The sequence below is a fragment of the Tympanuchus pallidicinctus genome, unplaced genomic scaffold (genome assembly GCF_026119805.1).
Source record: "Tympanuchus pallidicinctus isolate F22 unplaced genomic scaffold, pur_lepc_1.0 scaffold10, whole genome shotgun sequence".
Lineage (NCBI taxonomy): Eukaryota > Metazoa > Chordata > Aves > Galliformes > Phasianidae > Tympanuchus > Tympanuchus pallidicinctus.
In genome coordinates, this window is record NW_026294619.1 from 21,733,192 (window position 1) to 21,756,878 (window position 23,687).

Here is a 23,687-nt window from a genome sequence, read left to right on the forward strand (position 1 = left end):
AATCAAAATCTCTCCTCTTTCAGTTTATAACTAAGTCCTTTTCTTATCACTGTCAGTAAAGAAAAAAAACAAAAACAAAAACAAAAACAAAAAACAGTCTAAAAAGCCCCTCTCTACCTTTCCTGTAAACCTCCCTGAGTTATTTGGAAGGTCACTATAAGGTCTCCTCAGAGCTTTCTCATCTGCAGTCTGAACAAAGTCTTTCTTCCTAGGAGAAGTGTCCCTTTGGTCATCTTCATGGACTTCCTCTGGACTCGTTCCAACAACTCCACATCTTTTGTGAGCTAGGAGCTCCGGGCCTGGAGGCAGTATTCCAGGTCTTTCATCAGCCAACACCCCCTAGTCTTTCTCCTCAGGGCTGTTCTCAGTTCATTCCCCATCTTGCTTGTACTTGTGCGTGGGATTGCCCTGACCCAGTGGCAGGAGCTTGCACTTGGGCTTGTTGAGCTTCATGAAGTTCACACAGACCCACTTCTCAAGCCAGTCTAAATCCCTCTGTGTAGCATCCCTTCCTTCTATTGCATCAGCTGCGCTACTCAGCTTTGTGTCGTCTGCACTTGCTGAGGGTGCACTCAATCCCACTCTGTGTCACTATCAAACATATTAAATAACATCAGTATCAGTATCCTCAAGGAACACCCCCCTTTATTCATCTGCTCATGGACACTGAGCCATTGACAGCAACTCAGAGTGCAACCAGTTAAATGGGTGGATATTGAATACAGTAAGTTTTAGAAGATGTATAAGAAATTAGACTTGTAATATTTAACTAGGATTACTGATGTTAAGAGAAAGAATATGTGTGAAATGTCAACTTTCAATGCATAAATGGAACAATCTTTCATTGCTACACCATCATTTTGCTTATTTGAAACTGTTCCTTTGCATTTTTAAAAAGGGAGAATAAATTTGAAGTAATATCTGTCTACCTGGTGATCCAATCACCCAATTAAATGTATATATTCAGTGTTGGCTTATTACATGATACCACGATACCATTCTGAAGAGCAGTTCTGTAATAAAACAGCTGATACAGTAGACAATGAAACAGATTGCATAAAAAATAAAATTCTCTCCTCCAACTGGAAAAAAGTTTATAATTTTCCATTTAAGTATCAAATAGACTAAAAAAGCATATATTTCTATTAGTATGAACTGATGTAGAAGTTATTAAGAAAATTATTTTTAAATTGTGTTTGAAAAGGTAAATACACATTTTCTTAAAAATTAGCTGAGCAAAAATTATGAAAGCTTAACATATTTTCTTAATTTTCATATTTGCAGTATATTGTAAAAGTGGGAGAAAGATGACAGCAGTTACCTTGTTAAAACATTTATATTAATAAATCACATTGTTTATGTTTTTATGTCTGTCAGCTGAAACAGTACTTATGTACTCTGCTGTGAAAAAATCTTGCTCTTATTTTTGGAACAGGCATAGACAGCTGCAAATGGAAATGTACCACTGCACTGCTGACTCATACTCCCAAGATGTGGCAAAACTAAGCAAGGAATGCTGATGCACTACACCAGCGTGCAAAGTAAAAGTTTCCCTCACCAGTGGTATCAGCTTAGGACATACCACCACACCTGCAATGGTCACTAGCCAACTCCTGAGCTAGAGTGATACTTTCTTGAACTAGGCTGGCCCATGAACCATTACTGAGTTCTGTTTTTTTCCCTTGAGTTACTGATCAGATGCAATTCCTTGCCTTCATAGTGGTCATCTGAATTCATAAGGCAGTATTTGTTCCTTCAGAGTCACGGTATTGAAAACTATAGCATTATTGTCTACTACAGAAATATCATTTGAGACATAACTAGATAAGCAGCTTTAAAAGTACAACTACAGAAAGCAGCATCAAATGTGGAATATATTTATTCTGAAACGTGTGACAGTATTTCAAGGTTCAAAACTATGCAAGATGAGGTCCTGACCAGACAGTCATTTAATAATACAACTAGTTTACTTCATGTTAACTTATTTGGCAGTTTGTCTCTGTTTGCAGACTATTACCTTGAAAAAAAATGTTCTCTGACTTCTTCATTCTGCTGTAATTTAAAAAAGTGACCTTTACAAGAGTATTGTTTTACCACTCTTTAGTAATTCTCATTAGCACCAATGCTAATTAATTACATTTGAAATGTGGAAGGTGACAACTTAAATCAACTGTTATTATTTAAAATGTATAGTATTTTTCTTAGGATCCATTCTGATATATTTGGTTTTGAAATGTTAAAAGTATCATATTGTTTATTATTGAATAATGTGATTTATGCACTGTGACCATATTGGATTTTCAGCAGTGGGAGAGTGTTATGTAGAAAAGATGGCTCTTGGATTTTTTACTGTGTTGTATATGCACTTAATTTCCAGTACTGCTTCTTTCCTTTAGTTTCTGAATGGTATATTTGTAAACATCCTTTAGCCTCCTGATCTGTGACTTAAAAACTTTAGAAAATTTTATTCTTCAGGATTAATTTTATTAATGAATTCAAATTTTCTTTCTTTCAAGACACTCTTTTTAATGGTCTTGGACTTCGTGCTGTTATTGGCCTGGGAGTGGCAGCCCTTTTGTTAATCCTTGTTGTGACTGATGTCAGCTGCTTCTTTGTACGACAATGCGGATTGCTAATGTGCATCACCAGGAGGATTTGTGGGAAAAAGAGTGGTTCAAGTGGAAAAAGTAAAGAACTGGAAGAAGGAAAGGCTGCCTACTTGTGAGTATTATTTACATACTGTAGAAACATAATTAAAAGAAAAACCTTGCTGTTCAACTTGAACATTTTGCAGATTGATAAAGGGACTGTTACAAAAGATTACAATTACTTGGAAAACTGTTCTTGTGGAGCTCTTAGAGCAGGTCCAGAGGAGGGTCACTAAGATGACCAGAGGGCTGGAGCACCTCTCCTATGAGGAAAGGTTGAGGAAACTAGGAGTGTTCAGCTTGGAGAAGGGAAGGCCCCGAGGAGACCTTATTATGGCTTTCCAATACTTGAGGGGAGAATATAAACAGGAGGGGGAATGTCTGTTTATGAGGGTGGACAGTGATAGGACAAGGGGGAATGGTCTTAAACTGAGACAGGGGAGGTTTAGATTAGATATTAGGAGGAAGTTTTTCACTCAGAGGGTGGTGACGCACTGGAACAGGTTGCCCAAGGAAGCTGTGGATGCCCCATCCCTGCAGGCATTCAAGGCCAGGCTGGATGTGGCTCTGGGCAGCCTGGTCTGATGGCTGGTGACCCTGCACATTGCAGGGAGGTTGAAACTACATGATCTTTGAGGTCCTTTTCAATCCAGGACATTCTGTGATTCTATGATTTGTGGACAACTGTTTTCTTAAAGGAGAAACAAAGACAAAAAAGAGGAGTGTGGACCATACTTCACTTTAAGACAGCCATCTTATGCCACTTGTGCTACTCTATTAGAAGAAAAATTCAATCATAGATCAGTGTAGGCACATTTCTGCACTGCTACAAATTCATCTTGGAGCTGCTAATACCCAAAAACTTAGCCTGTGGTTGTGGCAGTGCCAGTAGATTGGGAAATAAAAGCACATAGCTTTGTGGAAAATACGTGAAAAAGTTTCTCAAATATAGCTATTACTAGAAAATCTTGGGTTTTGCCCATAGAGTTTTGGAATTGTAAGTATTGTTTACTTTTAAAAATAGAAGTTCTGAGATAGATGTGGTTGAATTGTTTGTGAGTAAGATTGTTCTTCATGGCAATAGTTAATACTTGCTAAAAATAAAGGAGAAAGAGCAATCCTGTTTCTCAAATATACCCTCATGTAGTGGCTAGATAAATGGGAATGAAATGGTCATTTATGTGCAAGTTTCCTTAAATGATAAAAGCAGATGGTGAAATCTCTGGAAAAACAAGTTCAGTTATTGATTGCATAAAATAAGTTCTTTAAAGAACCAGTGTTCACAGGGTTTCCAAAAGATGAGACAGAGAGAGGATTACTTATCATCCCTTGTTTTAGGTGGTTCCATTTATTTATTTAATGTGACAGCTTCATTTTCTTGTCATATGCTTCATATGCTCATCTAAAAGATTTTTTTTTTAAATGTACAATATAATATCGGTGACAAGCTGTATTTTGTGGCATAAATAGCATTTATAAGTACAGCTCCTGTGCGGTGCAGCTCTCTCAGGATTCAGAACATGCACTTCATTCCTCTGCACCTTCCCAGAACCCATCTTTCCCAGATGCAGATCGGAGAGCAGATACGTCGGCCCTTATTATTCATAGCTACACTGGAGTTCTCTGTTGCCAGTGCTGGAAGTGTAAAAGTCTCTTTTATCGTTTTATTTCTGGCTATTGGAATTCAGACACTGTGCCTTTGTGAGGTAACCTGATTGATTTCTTGGTGGGGTTCGCAACCCTTTTTGAAACAGCTGCACAGAACCAAAACAATCATAAGCAGGCACGCAGTATTTACATCAAGTAATGTTTCTGAATAAAAGAAGTTATGCCTTAAACCAGATATTTCCTAATTCTTGACAGGTTACAGTCATAGAAAGTATAAGACTGTTTTTCTATTGCGTGAAGCCAGCGTGTCCTGTTCAATAGAGTCAGCATTTAGAGCTTCTGGCTGAGATTCAGCTGTCCTTTCCTATTGAGCACAGCACTTCAGTTTGTGTTTTAATTTCATTTTCAAGAAGTAACCACGTATGAATTGGTGTACAGACCTCTTCTGAATGGGAAGACCTCAGGGAGCTGCAGCTCTAAATGTCATTTGACAGCAGTTTATGCATTGCTGTCAACATCTGATACACAAATGCAACTCCATGTTGTCTAGAGCTGGTCATGTAACAGTAATTCCTCCATGACACTTTTTTTTTTTTTTTTGCAAGAGCAACGATACTATTTAATTATATTTCTTTCTTTGTTGTGGTTATCTTCAGTGAGTCTGATTATAAATAAGTTGAAACTGTTTTTATTTACCTTATTCTTTGATTTGAATGTTAAGTGTTAAGGGTCAAAATTTGAATTTCTTTCATGCCAAATGCCATTCCCTAAAAGATGCTGACATTTCCCTCATTTGAATATGTCAGATCACATTCTGGATCTTTGAGTGGCTTCTGACTGCTCTCTGTGACACCTGTATTTGGTTACCCTGTGTTTTTAGACTGCAGCTGGTAGTTAGAGGATATGATTCCTGATTGGATGTCAGGAGTAGGAAGAAATGTATACATGGAAAGAGATTTTATTTTGAAAATATCAGATGTATCTTGGATATCCTTGGATATCCTTTCATCTGTCTTTCGAGATTCAAAGTATGTGCTGGTCCTATTAATAAATACTGCTTTAAATGCAAACAGTGCTTTGTATATCAAGACCATATTACCAACAAAAGTGTAATGACAATACTCACTGTTCTGTCCTCTTAACAATCCATTGTCCAACTGACACAAAAGTTATTAATTGCCTTGTGTGTGAAAAATTAGCCTCTGTTCCTAAAATGGGGGAATTGCCACATAGAAACAGAGAATTTCTTCCACCAATCTGAAAAGAGTGGGCTTGGTTCTTATCACAAACTGAAACTGTCAGAATCTTAGAAGACTGAAAACACACTTAGGCAATGTGTATGCTGCAAGAATGGCTCTTTATACTTCCAAAAATTTCAAGCATAATTGGGCATCAAGTTCTATACTTACTATACTATGTTAGCCAAATTTATGTCTATTCCCATGAGAAGGTCATCCATTGTTTTATTATTTATTTGTAAACAAGATGCTCTTTTAAGATGCTAATCTATGATTTTTGTGGGATAGGTAAGTAGCCATGCATACAGGATACTTTGAAGACTTCAAGGAATTGAGGACACACTGCTAAGTGTGTCTCAGTGGTGTTAATTGTTGATAATTAGTTCCACTTTTTCTCTGCCAGCTTCTGAAGGGAAGAGATCTTGGTAATTAGTTAAGTGCAATGTAGTTAATATGATGATAAAAACTCAGACTCTTTTAATAATTTTTAGGAAAGATGGATCAAAAGAGCCAATAGTGGAAATGAGAACAGAGGATGAAAGAATTACCAGCCATGAAGACGGTAGCCCAGTAAATGAGCCGAACGAGACTACTCCTCTCACAGAGCCGGAGTAAGTAGCCCAATATTCCCCAGTGTCTTACTCACAATATTGACTGCAAGGCTGCCCTCACTCTGCCAGGTAAAGAGGTACATGACAGCCATGTGCTGTGGCAGTGCAGTTCAGCAGTGTGGTTTTTTTTACAGTAGTTGATCTAAACCACAGTACCCCGAGGGCAATGGCCAAGGTTATCACCAGGCATTTTTCTCTTCTTTCTGTGACCCAGACTCTCACTCATATCAGCCATGGGATGGCAACATAACAATTGTGGGAGTTCTTCAACATATCTGGATGTTAGTGAACATCTTAAGGAACTTTTCTTGCCTTCTCTGCCACTCTGACTCCCATAGAGCTCCTTCTATTATTCTCTTAATGAAGACAGCACCTCGGGGACATGGGCAGCTCTGCCCTATCCTCACTATCCTTCCTACTATTCTTCTGCTGATGGCCCAGGAGACCCCTCTCATCTCCAGCCATCCCAGCAGCCCATGCCCAGTTCTGGTGGGACGTGGGCCCACACCCCTCTGCCATCCTTGCTCTGCCTGCCATGTTGAGGGGTGGGAACATGAGGGCCTGGCCCTGCCTGCCTCCTTGGATCAGCAGTGTGCCAAGTATTGAGAGAACTCTTATAGAACCGTCTTTTTAATCTTCTGAAAAATACTTGGAATTTGTACTAAGGGGTACTGCAGTGAACCTAGTTATCTAAGGAGTCAGTGGAATGTAACTGTAAACATTATACAAACTACATTAGGTCATGGCTGCATTAGCAGCTAAGCCACTGGTGCCAAATTATTTAATGTCTTTAAAGACATAGAAATGTGGTGGAACATGATAGCAGCAAAGATTAAGCTCAGATCTTTCTGCTTGTCCAGGTCAGTATAACAGCTGGCAGACTGATACACGAAACAGTTAAGATCAAAAATGTTTTATAATCTTACTGAGGGACTGGTCACTGGTTGCAGGGAAAATAGTTAAATCATTGGTATAGGTATAATGGATAAGGTATCTGATGGGTATTCGTCCCTGAGAGAATAGGGTTGCTGAAAGATACTAGTAATGATGACGATTTCTTTCTTGGTCATTTTTTTTCTGACAACAAATGGCAAAAGGCAGCAGTGCAAGCCACAGCTGGATGAAGGTCAGATGGGTTAGCTAAAGTTTCAGGGCAGTGTCGCTGAAGAAACCATAGATAAGTCAAAAGCATCAGGCAGTCAGGACATCTGAAGGGACGCTGGCTCTAGGGGAATACTGCAAGACCTTCTGCTCATTCACAAGTCATAACAGATAAAGCAGAGAAGCAATATAAAAAATGGGTGAGATGCCACTGAAGAAAAGGAGCATGTGATAGGATAAGTCTTTCTGGAGGAATAACACACACACATACTGAACAACAGGTGCAACAGCAATCTTGTAGGGAAGAGCTAAGCTTGCAGGAGGGAAGAGCTTCAGGGATGAATCAATCAGGTAGTGTCCATGCAAGGCAGGATTCATTATGGCTAATTTAGGCTGCCTTAAAGACATCAGAGTTAAATCTTCAGTTTAAATTAGGTAAAATTTGTACTCAACAGAGGGAGACAGGAAATGTCTATGTATTTGAAAGGGATTATTTCAGTACAAGATGTCTACCTATGTGATGCCTGTCTCTTTCTTGAATGTGAATTCAGTCTAAGCTTATGCCTACCTTTCAGGGAGCCTTTCTTGCACTTTCTTTTTGAAGCTGAGCTACATGTACCCAGGCACTATATTGCTTTGAATGTAAAAATTTGTGTAAAATATCTAAGAAGGAGATTTTTTTCCACAATAATGTAGTATTTTCATTATATTTACTCATCATATTACTCAGTAACCTTCATTTAAACTTAACTCACTGTTAAAGCAATATTTGGGATCCATTTGTGACAGATAAGCACAAAGCACTTTTTCCTGAAAGTAAAAAGTTTTAATAATACTGGCAGGAAACCAATATAAGTTGTGTATTTCTTACTGTATTTCTGAAATGTGATTAAAATTCCACGTGCAACATGATACTATAATTAAATTCCTAGTCTGATATTGTTATATTCCTAGTATTTGTTGACTTTTTTCTCCATACTAAGGAAGCTGGGTGAATTTCAGTACCAAAATGGCTAGGAGCCATTTTCCTATGAAATAGTCATCTATTAGAGAAGTGATTGTTCTAAATTTTGTGTGGGTAATATCAGCAAAATATTGTGATTAGGCCACATGCAGTGCTAGAGGAACTAAATAACATTACTGATTGGTAATAGACAGTGTCTGAAAAAAACAAAAAGAACCTTTTAAGGTTTCCCAGTCCTTTTTTTCTTTGAAAATACTTCAATTTTAAAACATTTTTATTTGAATAATTAATGTTCATCCAGCTGAAAAATATAGAATGATTTCAAATAGGCACAGCTATATAGTGAGTAAGTGTAAGAAAACTAATGTAATTAAATCATTTAAATTTGATTTAGTTAAAAAAGGGAAACTACTGAATCTGATAATAGAGATTAAAAATGAATTAATATTTGACACAAAAGGAGAGGAAAATTTCACAATAACAAAAATATTGTCCTCATCAATAGGTGAACTGATCACACCATATCTAAAAAAAACACAGGTGTTGGGGTTTTTTTTGAGACAGTAAGGTCACAGAATGCTGTACTGACTTTTTCAGTGAGGAAAATTTATAAACACTTTATATGTTTGTAGTTTGTTTTATTTCTCTTCTTGCTTGCATTGAAAACAAGGCTAATTGTGTCATACTGTTTGCATTTACCTGGATTTTGGTTATATCTAGTAATTTTCAACAGAGTTTAGCAATATCTTTCTATTTAAAATACTTGTACATTATTTGTGACATGTTCTTAATCCACTTCTCAAAAAGTATTTTATTTAAATTTACTTTTAATATATTGTCAATTGCTCAGTTATGACTTAGGCTATGTATTTCCTCCTTTTCAGCACACCATCATTTCAGTAACTGCTCTGATCTTACATAAATCTTGGTTAAATATGGTTTATTTTTTTAATACCAGCTCATTTTGCTTCATTAGGCCTATAACACAGGTGTCTCATGAGTTGTGTTTCCTCTGCCTCCATGATTTTTTTTTCTTTTTCAAAAATAGAAAAAAATTCTGCTGTTTCCATTCTTTCAAGTCTTGTGTTGTGGGCTGTTTCGTTTGTGTGCCATGTGGAACAGACAGTTGCTTGACAACATCCTCTGTGTTCAAAGCCAGAGAGCTGATGATACACTTCCTATATTTTAATGTAACAGAAGAAGTTAGTTTTCTCATAGATTTGTCTTAGATAAGATTATGCTCATTGTTCAACATCTAGTTAATTTCAGACAGATGAAATGTCATATGACTGAGAATTTGAGTATTGTTTTGTTTATTGTCTTTAAATGCTGTTATTACAAGACATTCCTAAAGAATTCCTCATACAGAATAAAATATAGCACACTGAGACATCAAAGCAATCACAGTGGAAGATTACTGAAACATTTAATCGTTGTTATGAATGGAAAAAATGCATATGCATACTACTCCCTAGTAAAAAATACAGAAAACAAACCCAAATTGGAATCAGGATAAATAGCTACTATGCCCGAGAGATATTATTACAGGAACATCTACCTAAACCATACATATTTTTCACAGCTATATTTTTGACAGCTAACTAGCAGCAGTAAGGAATGATTTTTTAGAACTTTTTGAAAGAAATCAGTGTTTTATCTTTCCTGTAAATACGAGTGGGGATTCCCTTGATATTGGAATTTAGGATTGTACGATTGTAAGACTCGAAGGAACATTTCTGAAATTAAAATACCATCTGAATGTCTTCATGCATCTGCACAAGAACTGGAAGGGACTAATGTTAATTTATTTGAAAAAAAAGAACCTCAATACTCGTAATGAAATAATTATGTGTTATTTTCATTGACTGATGTTTCTATAAGCACTATGGACTGTATAAAGAATGCACTCCTTGTAGATTTAAATTCCACATCATTTGTTATTTTTTGTAATGTCCATGATTTCTTTTTTTTCTGATAGGAAGCTGCCACTGAAGGAGGAAAATGGGAAAGAAGCTTTAAATCCAGAAACCATAGAAATCAAAGTTGCTAATGACATCATCCAGTCAAAAGAAGATGATAGCAAAGCATAAGATAAACTACAGCTTTCTGGATAATACATTTGGATAAAAGCAACCCCGTGACCAAAACTTTACAGCTGACCTTAATTTCCTGGGAAACTTAAGCTTGGAATAGTTAGTACATGTGTACATATGATAAAACAGTTTCTGTCTACAGTTCTTTTCTATTTTTTTGTTAATGGTTTTAGTATGTTGTTTTGCTGACACCAAGTTCCATGGTATAAATTGGAAAAATCTTCTGAATAAGAACTAAAACTTATTATATGAAAAAGTATGTCTTTTTAGAAGAATACTTGGCAAAGCACCCCTAACCACAAACCACACATCATGTCTCTCCAGATCTTACAGGGCAATCTACATAGATAAAGTGCCATTTGTTATTGTATTTATTTCCATTTATAATCAAGGAAAAGTTGAGGTTGCCTTTTAAAAAATGAGCACCAATCTCAGCATAACATTTATGATCTTATCACTGGCAGACACTCAATAGTCGTTCCAACTGTGCATATCACTTGAAATAAAAAAAGCAACAAACTGTCTTCAACAACACAAAGCCAGCTCTACCTGTAGTTTTACCTGGGTTCTCTTGTATCATAAAAATTTGATAACTATGATGTACATATTTAACTCAAAATGGCTGAATATTTTATCGGATATTGGCCTCATCCTAACTTTAGAGTGTGACTGAAAGGCCCAGGATTTTCAGAATGCCAGATTTTCTACATTAACCTTTGGAAGGTGGTGTGTAAACTGGAATGTAGGATATGTGTGGAAAGGGAACTCTTTTTTCAATAATTTTTGACTTCAAAGGAAACCTTCTAACACAGACTTACATTTGTTGCCCCAGTGTATTTATGCATATGAGTATTCACTCTTCTAACCATTCAGTCAAGGGATAAACTGCATTTGGATTTTCACCACAAATCAGTATGTGAAATATTTGAAGTTGGCCTTATTAAAGAAGTTCTCGCTATGTTATGAATTTTTATCTTATAACAAGATACGTAGGAACAGATGGAAAGACTTTGGCTAAGTGGTTAGGAACATTTTTAAATTTTTAATTAATCAGACCATGTAATAGTCGAAATACTTGTTTCCTGTCAAGCATTTTTTAAGATGATCTATTTTATTATTACAGATAATATGCACTACTTAGAAATTTGGCTAATTTATTTGATGAAAAGGAATATATTTATTAATATTGATTTAATTATGTCACTAATTGGAGTAATACATCCTGCTTCCATTCCAGCATAGTGTATCCATATCTATCAACCTATTCAAAATATTTCTTTGGAAGAAGTAGATAAAATAGTGGACTAGATTAGAAAATTCTACTTGTTAGGATCAAACTGTAGAGTACCTTGTGAATTTTTCACATCTAAGTCATACTCAAGGTTTTAGTGTAGCTTTATTCAGCAAATTATGTCCCCTCCATACTGTATCTGAATTTTGCTATTAGTTGCAAATTTCTACCTAATTTCACACAGAATGTCATCAACTCTTAGCTGATGTTTTATTGTTATGTCAAAGTGGTTGACTTTGTGCAGTAAAGCTAAAAGTGAAATGTAAAAGAATGTTATTACATTTGAGGATAATGGCACATTTACCATCTTGATAACCCAAACATTATCGGATTTGAAAATGATGAGGAGATAATGAACTTTCAGATCTTCCTTACTTTTCAAAGGCACTAATTTTATCAAAAAAAAAAAAAGAAAGAAAGAAAGAAAGAGAGAGAAAGAAAAAGAAAAAGAAAAGAAAAAGAAAAAGAAAAAGAAAAAGAAAAAGAAAAAGAAAAAGAAAAAGAAAAAGAAAAAGAAAAAGAAAAAGAAAAAGAAAAACCAAGCACTTTTAGTTACTTTGGGAAAAACCTACAGTGAAGCTAGAAGTTGAGAGCAGAGGCATAATGCTGATATGGCTAGATGAGAAGCCAAATTCCCACAAAATCATAATCAAAATGAAAAGTATGAGTAAGAGCAATGATTGACAAAAGTAATGAAAAAGAATAATTTTAAACTGCTGCATAATAGTTTCTTTAAATGCTAAGGAATTACTTCTGGATAAAAGAAAGTTGAAGATATTCCTCTATAGCCTGTCACTGTTGCTCCCACATACTGCAGGCAGTATTATCAAGTATCTGCTTGCCTGTTAAATTTCTGTCCTGTTTCTTTCAGAGTAGTGTACACAGTGAGCAGAACTGCCTCCTACTTTATAATTAAGGTTGTCTTCTTTATGTATGTGAATATATATATTCTTTCTACAAAGTACATGTATGCAACTGGGCTTTCTCCCTCTATTGAAATGCAAGGAAGGGACCTGGAAAATTCAAGTAGTTGGATGTGATTGATGTGGTTTGAACATCTATACCCCGCATCATCCCAAGCAGTATTATTGATAAGATGAAGGTACAAGACCTCCTTTCCTCTTCTGCCTGCCATCACAAAGTTAGGTGGTGCTGTGCATTCTCAAATAAGACAAGGTTCTCTAAGCAAATGGTGCTTTTTCTGAAGCCAGCACAATCATTTGCACAAGGTTCCTATACAATGGATGCAGGGCTAACACTGTCTAGGCTCAACTGTAGTTGCATTTCAACTTTTTAGTACTTCTTGCTAAAATTTATGCAAAAAACTTAACATGGCTTAACAACTAAAAGTTGGATGTTGTTTTTTTCTTGTTGTTTTTGTTTGTTTGTTTGTTTGTTTGTTTTAACATAGCCTCTAATCCCAGTGTGAAAAGATTAGAGGATTTAAAAGGTTTCTTCAGCAGATTTAATATTAATACTCCTGTCTTACTATCTACTAGTAAAATATGCAGCAAAATTATTTCAATAATGGAAGCAAAAGCATTTCCTACTATATTGGAATACAAATCAAAATCTGTTTCCAGAAGTGTTTCTGATTATAAGTCTCTTGCCAGTTGGGCTGAGAATTGAACAGTTCGTTATTACTGGTAGACTACTCCAAGCATGCTCCTTGGTCTGTGGACTAATAGGTTATCTCTTGTGTTTTGCCTCTGTGCTTTGCAGGAGGAAGCCAAACTGTGATAAAATTCTCAAGACTACTAGTATTTGCAAATGTTTCCAAATGAGGGACAGCGCACTGTAATTTGTAAGATTTGTGTAGAACTGGAGTAACCTCATGTCTTTATTTTCTTTTCTGATTCTAGACTTAAAAGAAAAAGAACCAGGTATCTGTATAAATGTCACTTTTATTGTCTAAAAGTAATTTTAAGTGTTGGCATGAAATGTCAGAAGAGTTGACAGAATATAACTATTTGTAAAAATAACCTGAATTGTTACGCCAGTGTACTCCACGGAGGAGTGTGGGAGGGCTGAAATTATGGACAAAATGGAATGTGGCAGTGACAATCTCTCTTCAACAAAAAATAAGGAGTAAAATTAAGTAAAATGACAGGTTTTTTTGTTGTTGTTCTTGTTTTTAGCAGCATTCTGATCTACCACAATAATAACAAAAGAAAAAAAAAATAACCTTTTACAATTTAGTATATAAATGTACTACAGAGAGGTTTTCTGGTTTTGTTTGTTTGATTGCTTTTTGGTTTTTTGTTTGTTTGTTTTTTTACTTCTAAAGTTTGTGGATTTTTTTTGTTTGTTTTTTTGTTTTTGGTGGTTGCAGAAATATTTACTATTCTAGTGATGCTAATGCCTAATGTGACAAAGTTTAATTTATTTAGGCTTCAGGCCTTGCAAGAAATTTTTGTGTGGCTAAACCCATTGCTCATATGGCATCCAACAGACACCAGTGGAGTCAGCGTGAGCAGGAGGATGGATGTGCTATCATAGAAAAGCTTGCAGGACTGAGCTGACTTTGATATATACAACATAGTTACACAGTGACAGTCACATACAAAGGCTGTTTGACAACAGTCCATAGTAGAGTAAATTCCACCTCCTGTCTTCAGCCTCTACGTTGATGTTCATCCAAAAAGTGGCTTTCTTTTTATGATGGTATTTATTTAAGTGCCAATCATCAAACTGTAGTATAATAATCATGCCATTTTTCTGTTTCCTAGACCAGATAATGGAAATGTATTTGTGCCTTTTGATAGCATGCCACTTTGCTTTATTAAAGAAAAAATCTTCAGTAATTTGTCTACAAAGCCTGTTTGAAGTATTTGAAAGCTTTACCATGATATACATTTCTGCTCAGATATGCTCAAATACTCATCTAATGTAAACTGGAGACAATACTTTCAATTCAGTTTAATATTTTAAACACAAAATTGGCAAAAAAAGCTATTGAAATCACAATTCTAGTGAGGGTCATTGTGGGTGTGTTACTGCTGAAAAGATTCAAGTAGATGGAGCACATGGGGAGTATGAAAGGGTGTTTTGACCAATTTTTCAAGTTGAAGAGTCAGATAGAAAGTCTCTCTAGTTTTATTTAGGTACTTAGATATAAAACATTAGCATCTTTTCTCAAATCTAAAAGATGACGAGGAACATATTCCCAACATTTTACATCTGGAGTAAAACTGCAGTGAATATTTGTTTTGCAGTCATTTGTGGTCTCATCATCCCTGTGTAATCTGTCATAGGAAGTCATACCTTTGTAAAGTGCTTGTGTCTGCTGGGTGGCATTCACTCCTGATTAAAGGAGAGGTCTAAAGAGATGTGCAGAAAACACTGTGAATAAGGTCTTGGGGGAATCCAAGTCTGACTGCGGTTTAGGACACGAACTCACTTCAGTGGGGCCTGAATTTCATCCATTTATCTCAGTGAGGCTCCACATGTCTTTGTCCAGTTGAGTCATCCAGGTATAAGCAGAACTTAAATATCCTATCAAGCTCCTGCTAACATTTTGCACGGGGAAGGCTTGCCTGTGGAGTTTGTAGTGATCAGGAAACACGGATAAAGGACCATGACTTATGTGTCCAGAATTAAGAAGTAAAGCATCCTTACAAATAGTTTGTTATGATTGCAATGTTTTAAGTAAAGTCATTCTACAAAGTACTGTTTCTTGTTAAATCACATTGTTTAACTTCAGATGCTTGTGCTGATCAATGCAAAGCATGGTTGAATGGATAATTTAAAAAAATGTGCCACCCCTTTTTCAGATTGTTTCATATCATTCCCTGGAAAGCACTCACTAAATTTTAAGTGACCTTCAATATTTCCAGTGTGTTCTTAGATCATTTCATTTGAACCTGAGCCAGAAAGAAACCTTTCTGTTACAAATTTGGCTTTGGACGTAGTTCGGAGAGAACACAGTTTACTTGTCTATTTCTCCTCTTAAAAGGCATTGTGAACCTCATGATGTTTGACTTTCAAACTTGAATATTGGCCATTTTTAGCCCAGAGAAATGAAATAAGTATTTATTGCCAAATTTGTATTGGCAGCTTTAAGTCACGGGTGAGATTGGAAGTGGGCAAGATGTCCGGCTTCGGTGCTGACAAAATTAAGAGAAGGATAACAAGTGCAAACGAATGAACTGAGAGAGGGCTCAGAAACTGGGAGGCCTTAAAGATACTGGTGGGCAAGTGGAGAGCTACTAAAATAAAAGACGCTACTGCAGACTGTAAAAAGTAGAGAAGGGTTAAAGTTAGCCCTGCTGCATCCTTTAAGTCTGCTGTGTGAGAAGGCTATGTTTTTAAATGCAGAGTACAGAGTTGGGGGAAGGGAAAGTCCCTACAGATTGGTGGTAGACAATATAAAGCAGTCAGATCCCCCACGAAGGGGAACTTTGTTGCTTTTGGTGTAGAGTTCTCACTACGAATTTTGAGCTACGTAAAAGATTTAAAAAAAAAAAAAAAGAAAAAAAAAAAAAAAAGCTTTCCTGCTACAATGAGCACTCAGTATGTATTTGTATGCTGTGTACAGTATGAGCTAAAGCATACCATATATTGTTTTTGTTATTCCACACGTTGTCAACAGCCCACTTGCGATATATACCATCTGAATTATATATTAATAAGTTAGCTACCACTGGAGCTAGTTTGTTTCTTGTTTCAAAATCTTATGTCCCTATGAAATGCTGTGTATATATATATATCTCTATACTGTAAAAAGAAGTAATATCGCAGATGCTGGTTTTGTATTTATGAAAGACATTGAAAGTATGGCTTAAAGTATATCAATTATTTGTCACTCTTCACCATTTGTATATTAATAGTAAAGATACTTTTACTTTAATGAAGTATTGTAGTTCACATTTATTTTTGCTAAGTGTCTTTCTCTCAACAATGTCTGATTCATTAGGAGACTTATTGCCAAAAAGAAGCATATAAATTGCTTCTTTTCCTCCATTATAGAAGTACTGAATAATGCTCAAGCACTTATGCAATTTATTATTCTCTTTTCTGTCAAAATACATCATTGTTATTAAGAACTACTGTTGTTGCATCCCCAGTCTCTAGCAGAGCTTGAGGCTCATTACAATCAGCCCCTATATGTTAGCATTGAAAGATAATCCTTTTTCTGAAGAATGAGAGTGCAACATTTTAAAGGCATTTAGTGTATTCAAGCCAAAGAGCAGAAACTAGCTTGTTTTGCCAAACTTTGAGCCTTCCTAAAGGCTCCTTGTAAATACGTTAGGAGCACCAGGAACTGGTCATACCAGTCTGGTCACTGTCTGCCATGAAATGGGCTTTTACTTCATTATTGGTCTGTCTTCTACTAAGGCAGAAGGTGAGTGAAGCACACTCCAGACAGCACAGTTAAGCAACTTTTCTGAAAAGGCAGAGGTACAGACATGCCCTCTCTTGTCACCAGTAAAACGAAGAGGCTCACACAGACATTTGCTGGATTGTGTTTTAGTGCTCAAGCTTTCTCTAACAAATTGTATGAACCAAAGGATGGAGGGGGCTGTACATATGAGGAAAAAAAAGCAAAAAGAAAAAAAAAAATGTTTCATACAACAGTGTATTCATAGCTGTATCTTCTTTTTTCCACAGTTCTCATTCAGCAGATGTCTTAGCCATGTGCTTTCTTAAATGTCAGTTACAACATCAACAATTAGCAAAATGGTTGAAAAAACTGAGCCAAAGAGAACTGATTTAGAAGAGCTGACATCAGTGTGAAACTTTTTCAAATAGGTATATGTCTAGCTCAGAAATCATTTTCATCAGATTATGCATAAATTCAGATCAGCTATCTTGATAGTTAATCATCTGAATGCACTGGTGGTAAGAAAGGTCCCCCTTTAATTTACAGGTGAATGGTAAATACAACTGTTGTGAATTACTGATCATGCAAAGATAATGTAGGATACCTTCAGAAACAGAATCAACTTCTTAAAATTCCGCCTTGCTGCTCTGTTGTATTTCAGACCTACTACTCAAAATACAAGAAAATCTATTTAAATGGAGATTTGGATAACTTGATAAAGACTATTTATTTACCTGTGTTATTGCTAATAACCTAAACACAGATAATGCCCCACCAAGGACATGAATAAAATGGAAGAAACGCGTCACACGTATTCCTGGGTAAGCAAAAGATTACCTTTCTCATTTTGGCCCTGACAGATCATGATAAACAAACAATATTTGTAAATTCATTCCTATGTGGAAAATGTATATATTTGAGGATGTGGTTTGAACTTACTTGGTTTATGAAACATTATATATAACAGTGTAACACTTAAATTTCAGTAATTAAATCATTCCACAGTCATACCAATATAAAACATTGGCAACAGTACTGCTGGAAAAACAGAATTAAATGTCTATCAGCATACGGATCAGGTCATGTAGTGAATTTATAGATTTAATTCCAACACTCTTTATCAATAAGATGAACAGAAAAAATTTGAATTAAAAAGAAAAGTTTTCTTCTATTAAGTAAATGTCATGAACAAATGATATCTTTCAAACAGAAAAAGAAATAACAGTTTCCTTGCCTTAGTCCAAGACACGATAAACGAATTTTACTTCAGTACAATTTTATCATGAGGAGGAAGAAAGTAATAATTTACTTGTATCTGAAGGGCTGAATCACCTTTAACCATTCAAAAGAGGAAGATAAGTAGCAGTTCTAGGATACTTTCCAGAACTATAACAAAAAAACGAACGCTATGACTTCTGAAACAATTGCTTTCAAATAGATTTGAGAATTTACAAATATATTTTAAAAGTGCAGATCATGCAAAATGTAATGACTCCTTGGACACAGCATTCTCCAAGTATTATTAAAAGGTCATTTGCAATGCACTTCAAACCGTTATCTTCTAAGTATGGCGAAATGAAACTGGTGACATTTTTTAGTGGTTTCTTATGGCTTTTCACTGTTGAGGAGTGATCTAATGAAGCCATTCCTTAGTAGGATGTTAGGGTTGAGAATTACACTGCAGCGGCGCCTCTGCCTTCACGTTGTTCACAACGTGCCCAAGGGTTGGAGTGTTTTGTTCTGACATGTATAGAAAATATACACTCGGTGGAAAGCAGTCTCTTGAAAAACTAAAGATGTTCAGTCTGTAAAGTAATAATTTTGTGTCTGTGAGCGAAGGAAAACAAATAAACAGCAGCTGTATAATCTGGTGATAAAAAATGCAATTGTAATACCACTGTTGCTTATATCATCACTTCTGTTCTTCCCTGACGCAACATAAACCCCTTAAGCTGAAACACCTGAAGGAATCATGTCGTTGGCCTGGGCTGAGGGTTGGGGACCTAGCAGTGCTGCAAACGTGACCAAATGTCAGGCTGTTATCTGTGGGCTTGTTCTCTGCAACACTTTGGGGCACAACTTTTCAGATCTCACTCAGTGTCTGCTGGCTGAGGGCATGGCAGCGAAGCAGTAACAAACAGACATAAGAATTGCTGAAACCAATCTATCATTTGCTGATGGATTTACAGCTAACCTCACTAATTAAAGCTAGTATTGATTGTATTTTTCTGATGATAGTGAAAGATGACCACTGTGAAGCTGGCGTGAAGGCTGGCAAATCTCTGAGTCTGGGGCACCGTGTGTAGCACTCAGGGCACAGCAGGGTTTGCTGCCCAATTCTTCTCAACACCCCATCAAGAGCAGCAGGGCAGCAGCCTCATGCTGAGTGGGCTGGGACACGGTTCTGGCTGTGGGCCCAGCTGGTGGGGCCATGACTGGGTGGGGCAGGGCGTTGGCCTTGCTGGGGCTGGAGCTGATGCTGATGGGCTGGGGGGTCTGGATAAGCTGGAGTGAGCCCCTGTGGTGTCCCAGTGCAGGGACTGTTAGGTCTGGGGGTGACCTCGGGGCCTGCAGAGCAAGAAAAAAATTCACAGAGCGGTAAGAAGGTAGCATACCTTTGCACCAGGGTTAAAGGCTTAGAAGGAAAACAATATTTTGAAGATAAGAATTGGGTAAATGTCAATTGCCAACATTTTAAAGTACTATGATGTTGCTCATTCTGGCAATTTAGGTTGATCTTTTTTTCCACGGCTGAGAAAAATACAGTGCTAAAAGTAGATAAATCCATCTTAGCAGATGGATCTTGTTATATTTCGTATTAGGTCCTTGAGAGATAAGCTCCTTGTCATTTGTAATTTGTTTTAAGTGGAAGAGCAGAAGGCTGTCATGGAGATGGGAAAAGCACAGGGCTGAGGTGCAGGAGGCACAGTTTCCATGCTGGCCGCTGGCTGCTTGGGCTGAGCAAATCAATGGGCAGGAGCGAGCAATGTTTCTTCTCCTCACCTTGTCTATTTTGTGCTGAAGATTTATGGACCCATTTATCTTACTGATTTCAGTGAGACTACATGCAATAAATATAAGAACAAGTCTGAACCATTTGCAAGATTTAAGCCTTAGATTAAATGTGGGTTTTGTTTGGTCTTCTGGCAGAGAAGTCTTCTTGCTGCCACTTCACACCGTGTTTGCACGTTTGCATTGTGATGTATTACTGCATTCAGTTCTTGTGGTGCAAATCTTATTAGTCACTTGCTCAGTAATTCAGTTGTTGCTGCTGCTTGGGGATGGGTAACCAATTCATGGGTATAGCATGTGTTCTTGCTGTGTGGCAGTGTTGGATTAGACAGAGCAGACCTGTTAATGTTGATCATGATACTGCTACCTCTACCCCAAAGAATTCTGAATTCCGGTTACAAAAAACTGAATGTTGATGCTCAGCTCTGAAACAGAAGTTATCTTGACTGATTATGCTGTGAGATGTGTGACTCGTGCATGTCTGCACTAAAGTGCAGCTGGTGACTTCTGTGAGAGAAGGCAATCGCATTGGCTGACTGCTCAGAACATAGCGACTATTTCCTCCCTACAGTGGACCACCTGATTTTCCTCAGAAATACTGAAGTAATATAACAAACTAATGAAACACTAACTTAGTAGCATTATTTACATCTGAAAACATCCATACTACCTGTAGCTGTAAAATTAACCTCTTCTAAGATTTTATTTTTGCTTGGTAGTCTCTTGTCAGGATAGCACTCAGGCATCAAAGGGGTTAAATTTTTATCTTTTGTTTCTAAGAAAAGGAGTTATTGTCAGAGTGACTGTATTAGGCAAGCTTATTGTTTATTGATATTGCTGCACTGCCTGAGGGCACCAAGCGTGCTGAAGTGGCAAGAAACCATAATTCTAGCCCCCCAAATCCATAGTCAACACAGAGAAAATGGCAGAGGAGGAAGGAGGGAAAGTTTATGTAATAAATCACAAGAAATATGTATTGAGGGCAAGAATTATATGTTTAATACTTTTTGATCATGTTTTATTCTGAAAAGGAGTAGGATGGGTGAAATGAGTAGAAAGAGTTCAGTATGATATAGACTTAGGCAAGGAATGCATTACAAGGTTACTGAGAGAGATAAGATTGAAAATTTATTTTAAAAAATTTATTAAAACCAAAATAACCAATTTGATGGCAGAAATGATTTTTAGACAATGAAAAGCAGGTGATAGACATCATAAATTTTAGATAGATACTGTAAGAAGTCCTAACTTCTGCTTTGAGGGGTGGGAAAGATATCTATGCAAAAGATACATGGGATGTCTGATCTGATGATTTTCTCTGATAACTAGAGATTGGATTGTGATTAGGGTAGAGTTATCCTAATTCTTTGTAACTTTCTGAATATATCTCATTACTCCACTGTGAATTTTGATTGGGAATGGGAGGTTTTCATACAGTGGCTGCATTTCCTGCATTGCTGGCTGTGGTCTTTCTCGGTGTCATAGTGGCAGCAGCCATCTCAAGTTCTCAGTGAATATCTACCTGGTCATGCCTTATATCGTCATACTGGTGAAAACTGACAGGCCTGTAGAGTCATTTATTATAAACACAGAAAAGAAGTGGAGGAGTGTAAGCCCCAAATTCATACTTTTTCTTTGGTTTATACTGATGTAATTGACTGTTTCTACTAAAGCAAGCTGCTCTTTGTGGAGCTTTTTGTTCTAGTGTTTGTTTGCTTGTTTGTTTTCCAAATATTCCCAGAGGTTTCTGACGTGCCTTGTATTGGCCTGTTCCTTTAGTACTGAGTACATAACTGTGACTGAAGCATTTTCCTTGTTCTGTAGGCAATTCATCTCTTTCTTCTCCGGCTCTATTTCTCTAATTCCACTGACAAGCATGGAGCAGCGAGGTGTGCTGTAAAGCCCTGCCTGAGGTGGAACATTTGCGGGCTTCAGATTAATTATATTCCCTGTGTCTTTTCTTTTTTATGGATGTTTTTAGAGTGGCCTTGCAGAGAGATTAAGCTCAATTTGTGTAATTGGATAATTATTCTTCTGTGGAAGCTTTCTGCTGTCAAACTTGAATCTTAAAAACAGCAGACAGGAGAAGCACACCGCTGCTTCTGTCTTCCTTTCTTTCTGCTCAGGCCCTTTCTTGGACTGATGGACCATTCCCAGATTTAGTCATTCATGGCTCCATTGTGTGACCTACAGATCTTACCAGACTTGTCCGTGTAACAGCACCATAGCTTAGACTTTGAAAGGTTGTCAGTTGGGCGAAAGGTTGTGTTTGAGCCTTAGTTTGTATGTTTTACTTCAGTAATTTACCTGAGCAAGTAGGCAGATCAGAGGAGTATGCTATACAATAGAGTATATGTACCATGGAAGGTTTTTGGTGGTACTTGTTTATATCTAAGCTAATGGTGCTTCTGACAGGAATGCCCAATTTTGAGTGAACTAGAGGAGAACTTGGTGGTGGGCTGCCAGGCTTTGAAAATATTTACTCTATATTTTTGTTTTGTTTATAAATCAAATTCCTAGCTCTCTCTAGGCCTGCTCACAGAATGACTGCATAATATGAGTCATTTAAACATCTCTTTGGTACAGTAAAATAACAGGTCTCCATTTCAAAATTGACTGATTCATGCATCTTAGATTCTTCATACACTTTCTTTTGTTAACCTTCATTCATATCAGTTCAAATGAGTTCAGAGTAGGTTGTGATTTTCTAGAAGCAAAATAGACTGCAAGTATTTTCCAACAGCCTGAATGCATTGCAGAAGGTAATACTGTTAAGACAGTAATGGAAGTTGCTGCTTCCTCATAGCAGCATAGAAGGATTTTGGGGGGTGTTTGTTTTTGGGGTTTTTTTTTTGGGGGGGGAGAGGGGAGAGGGGAAGTTGTTTGTTTGTTTTAATGTATTTAGTAATTAAAAATACTCTCAAAGAATTATTTCAAATACACAATTTCTGTGCTGTGTCTTTTTTGTAGGCAGATTGATTGCTGCTGCTAACAAGAAGCTTGTCAGTCTCATAGGTGTGTGCTAGCATGTGATAATCAAGAATATGTTAGAATATATAGCAGAGACTTGCAATGTTAGTTACAGTCTCTCCTTTACTAACTTTCTGCAACAATACTTGTACTTAGGCTGCCATTGCATCATACTGCATTTAAAACTGCAAAGGATGTCTTGAGTTGGAAGGGACATTAAAGATCATCTATTTCCAACCCCTCTGTTATGTGCAGAGACACCTTCCACTGGACTAGGTTGCATGAAGTCCTATGTAGCCTGGCCCTGATCACCTGCAGAGATGGAGCATCCACAAGTTCTCTAGGCAACCTGTTCCAGTGCTTTACCACTATCATTATCAATAATTTCTTCCTTATATAAATCTATGCTCTTTCACTTTAAAACTACTACTGTTGTCCTATCATTACATGCCCCTCCCAATCTTTCACTTCAGGTATTACATGGCCAGCATAAGTTCTTCTCAGAGCCTTCACGTCTCCATACTGAACAAGCCTGTTTGCTTCAGCCTTTCTTCATAGGAAGGGTGCTCCAGCCCTTTGATATCTCCATGCCCTCTTTTGGACTCACTGTAACAGCTCTGCATCTTTCTTGTGCTGGGGGCTCCGGGCCTGGATGCAGTACTCCAAGTGGGGCATCATTAGGACAGAATACAATAGGACAGTTGCTTTCCTTGCTCTGTTGGCCCCACGTCTTGTTCTGGTTGAGCATAACATTGAGTAACAGTATAGTTTAAGTGTTGGGTTTTTTTAGATCCAAATCAGTTGGATGCAGACAACATACACGTAACC

The 23,687-nt window shown here is 36.9% G+C and overlaps 1 protein-coding gene across 1 annotated transcript in view; it reads left to right on the forward strand.

Annotated features, from left to right (window-relative positions):
* Positions 1–6,109, forward strand: part of NCAM2 (neural cell adhesion molecule 2) — a 242,641-nt gene extending 236,532 nt beyond the window's left edge. The window contains exons 16-17 of the mRNA XM_052666931.1: positions 2,517–2,721; positions 5,986–6,109. Coding sequence (XP_052522891.1) covers positions 2,517–2,721; positions 5,986–6,109 — 329 coding nt within the window. The remainder of the gene's footprint in view (positions 1–2,516; positions 2,722–5,985) is intronic.
* The last annotated feature ends 17,578 nt before the right edge of the window (positions 6,110–23,687 follow it).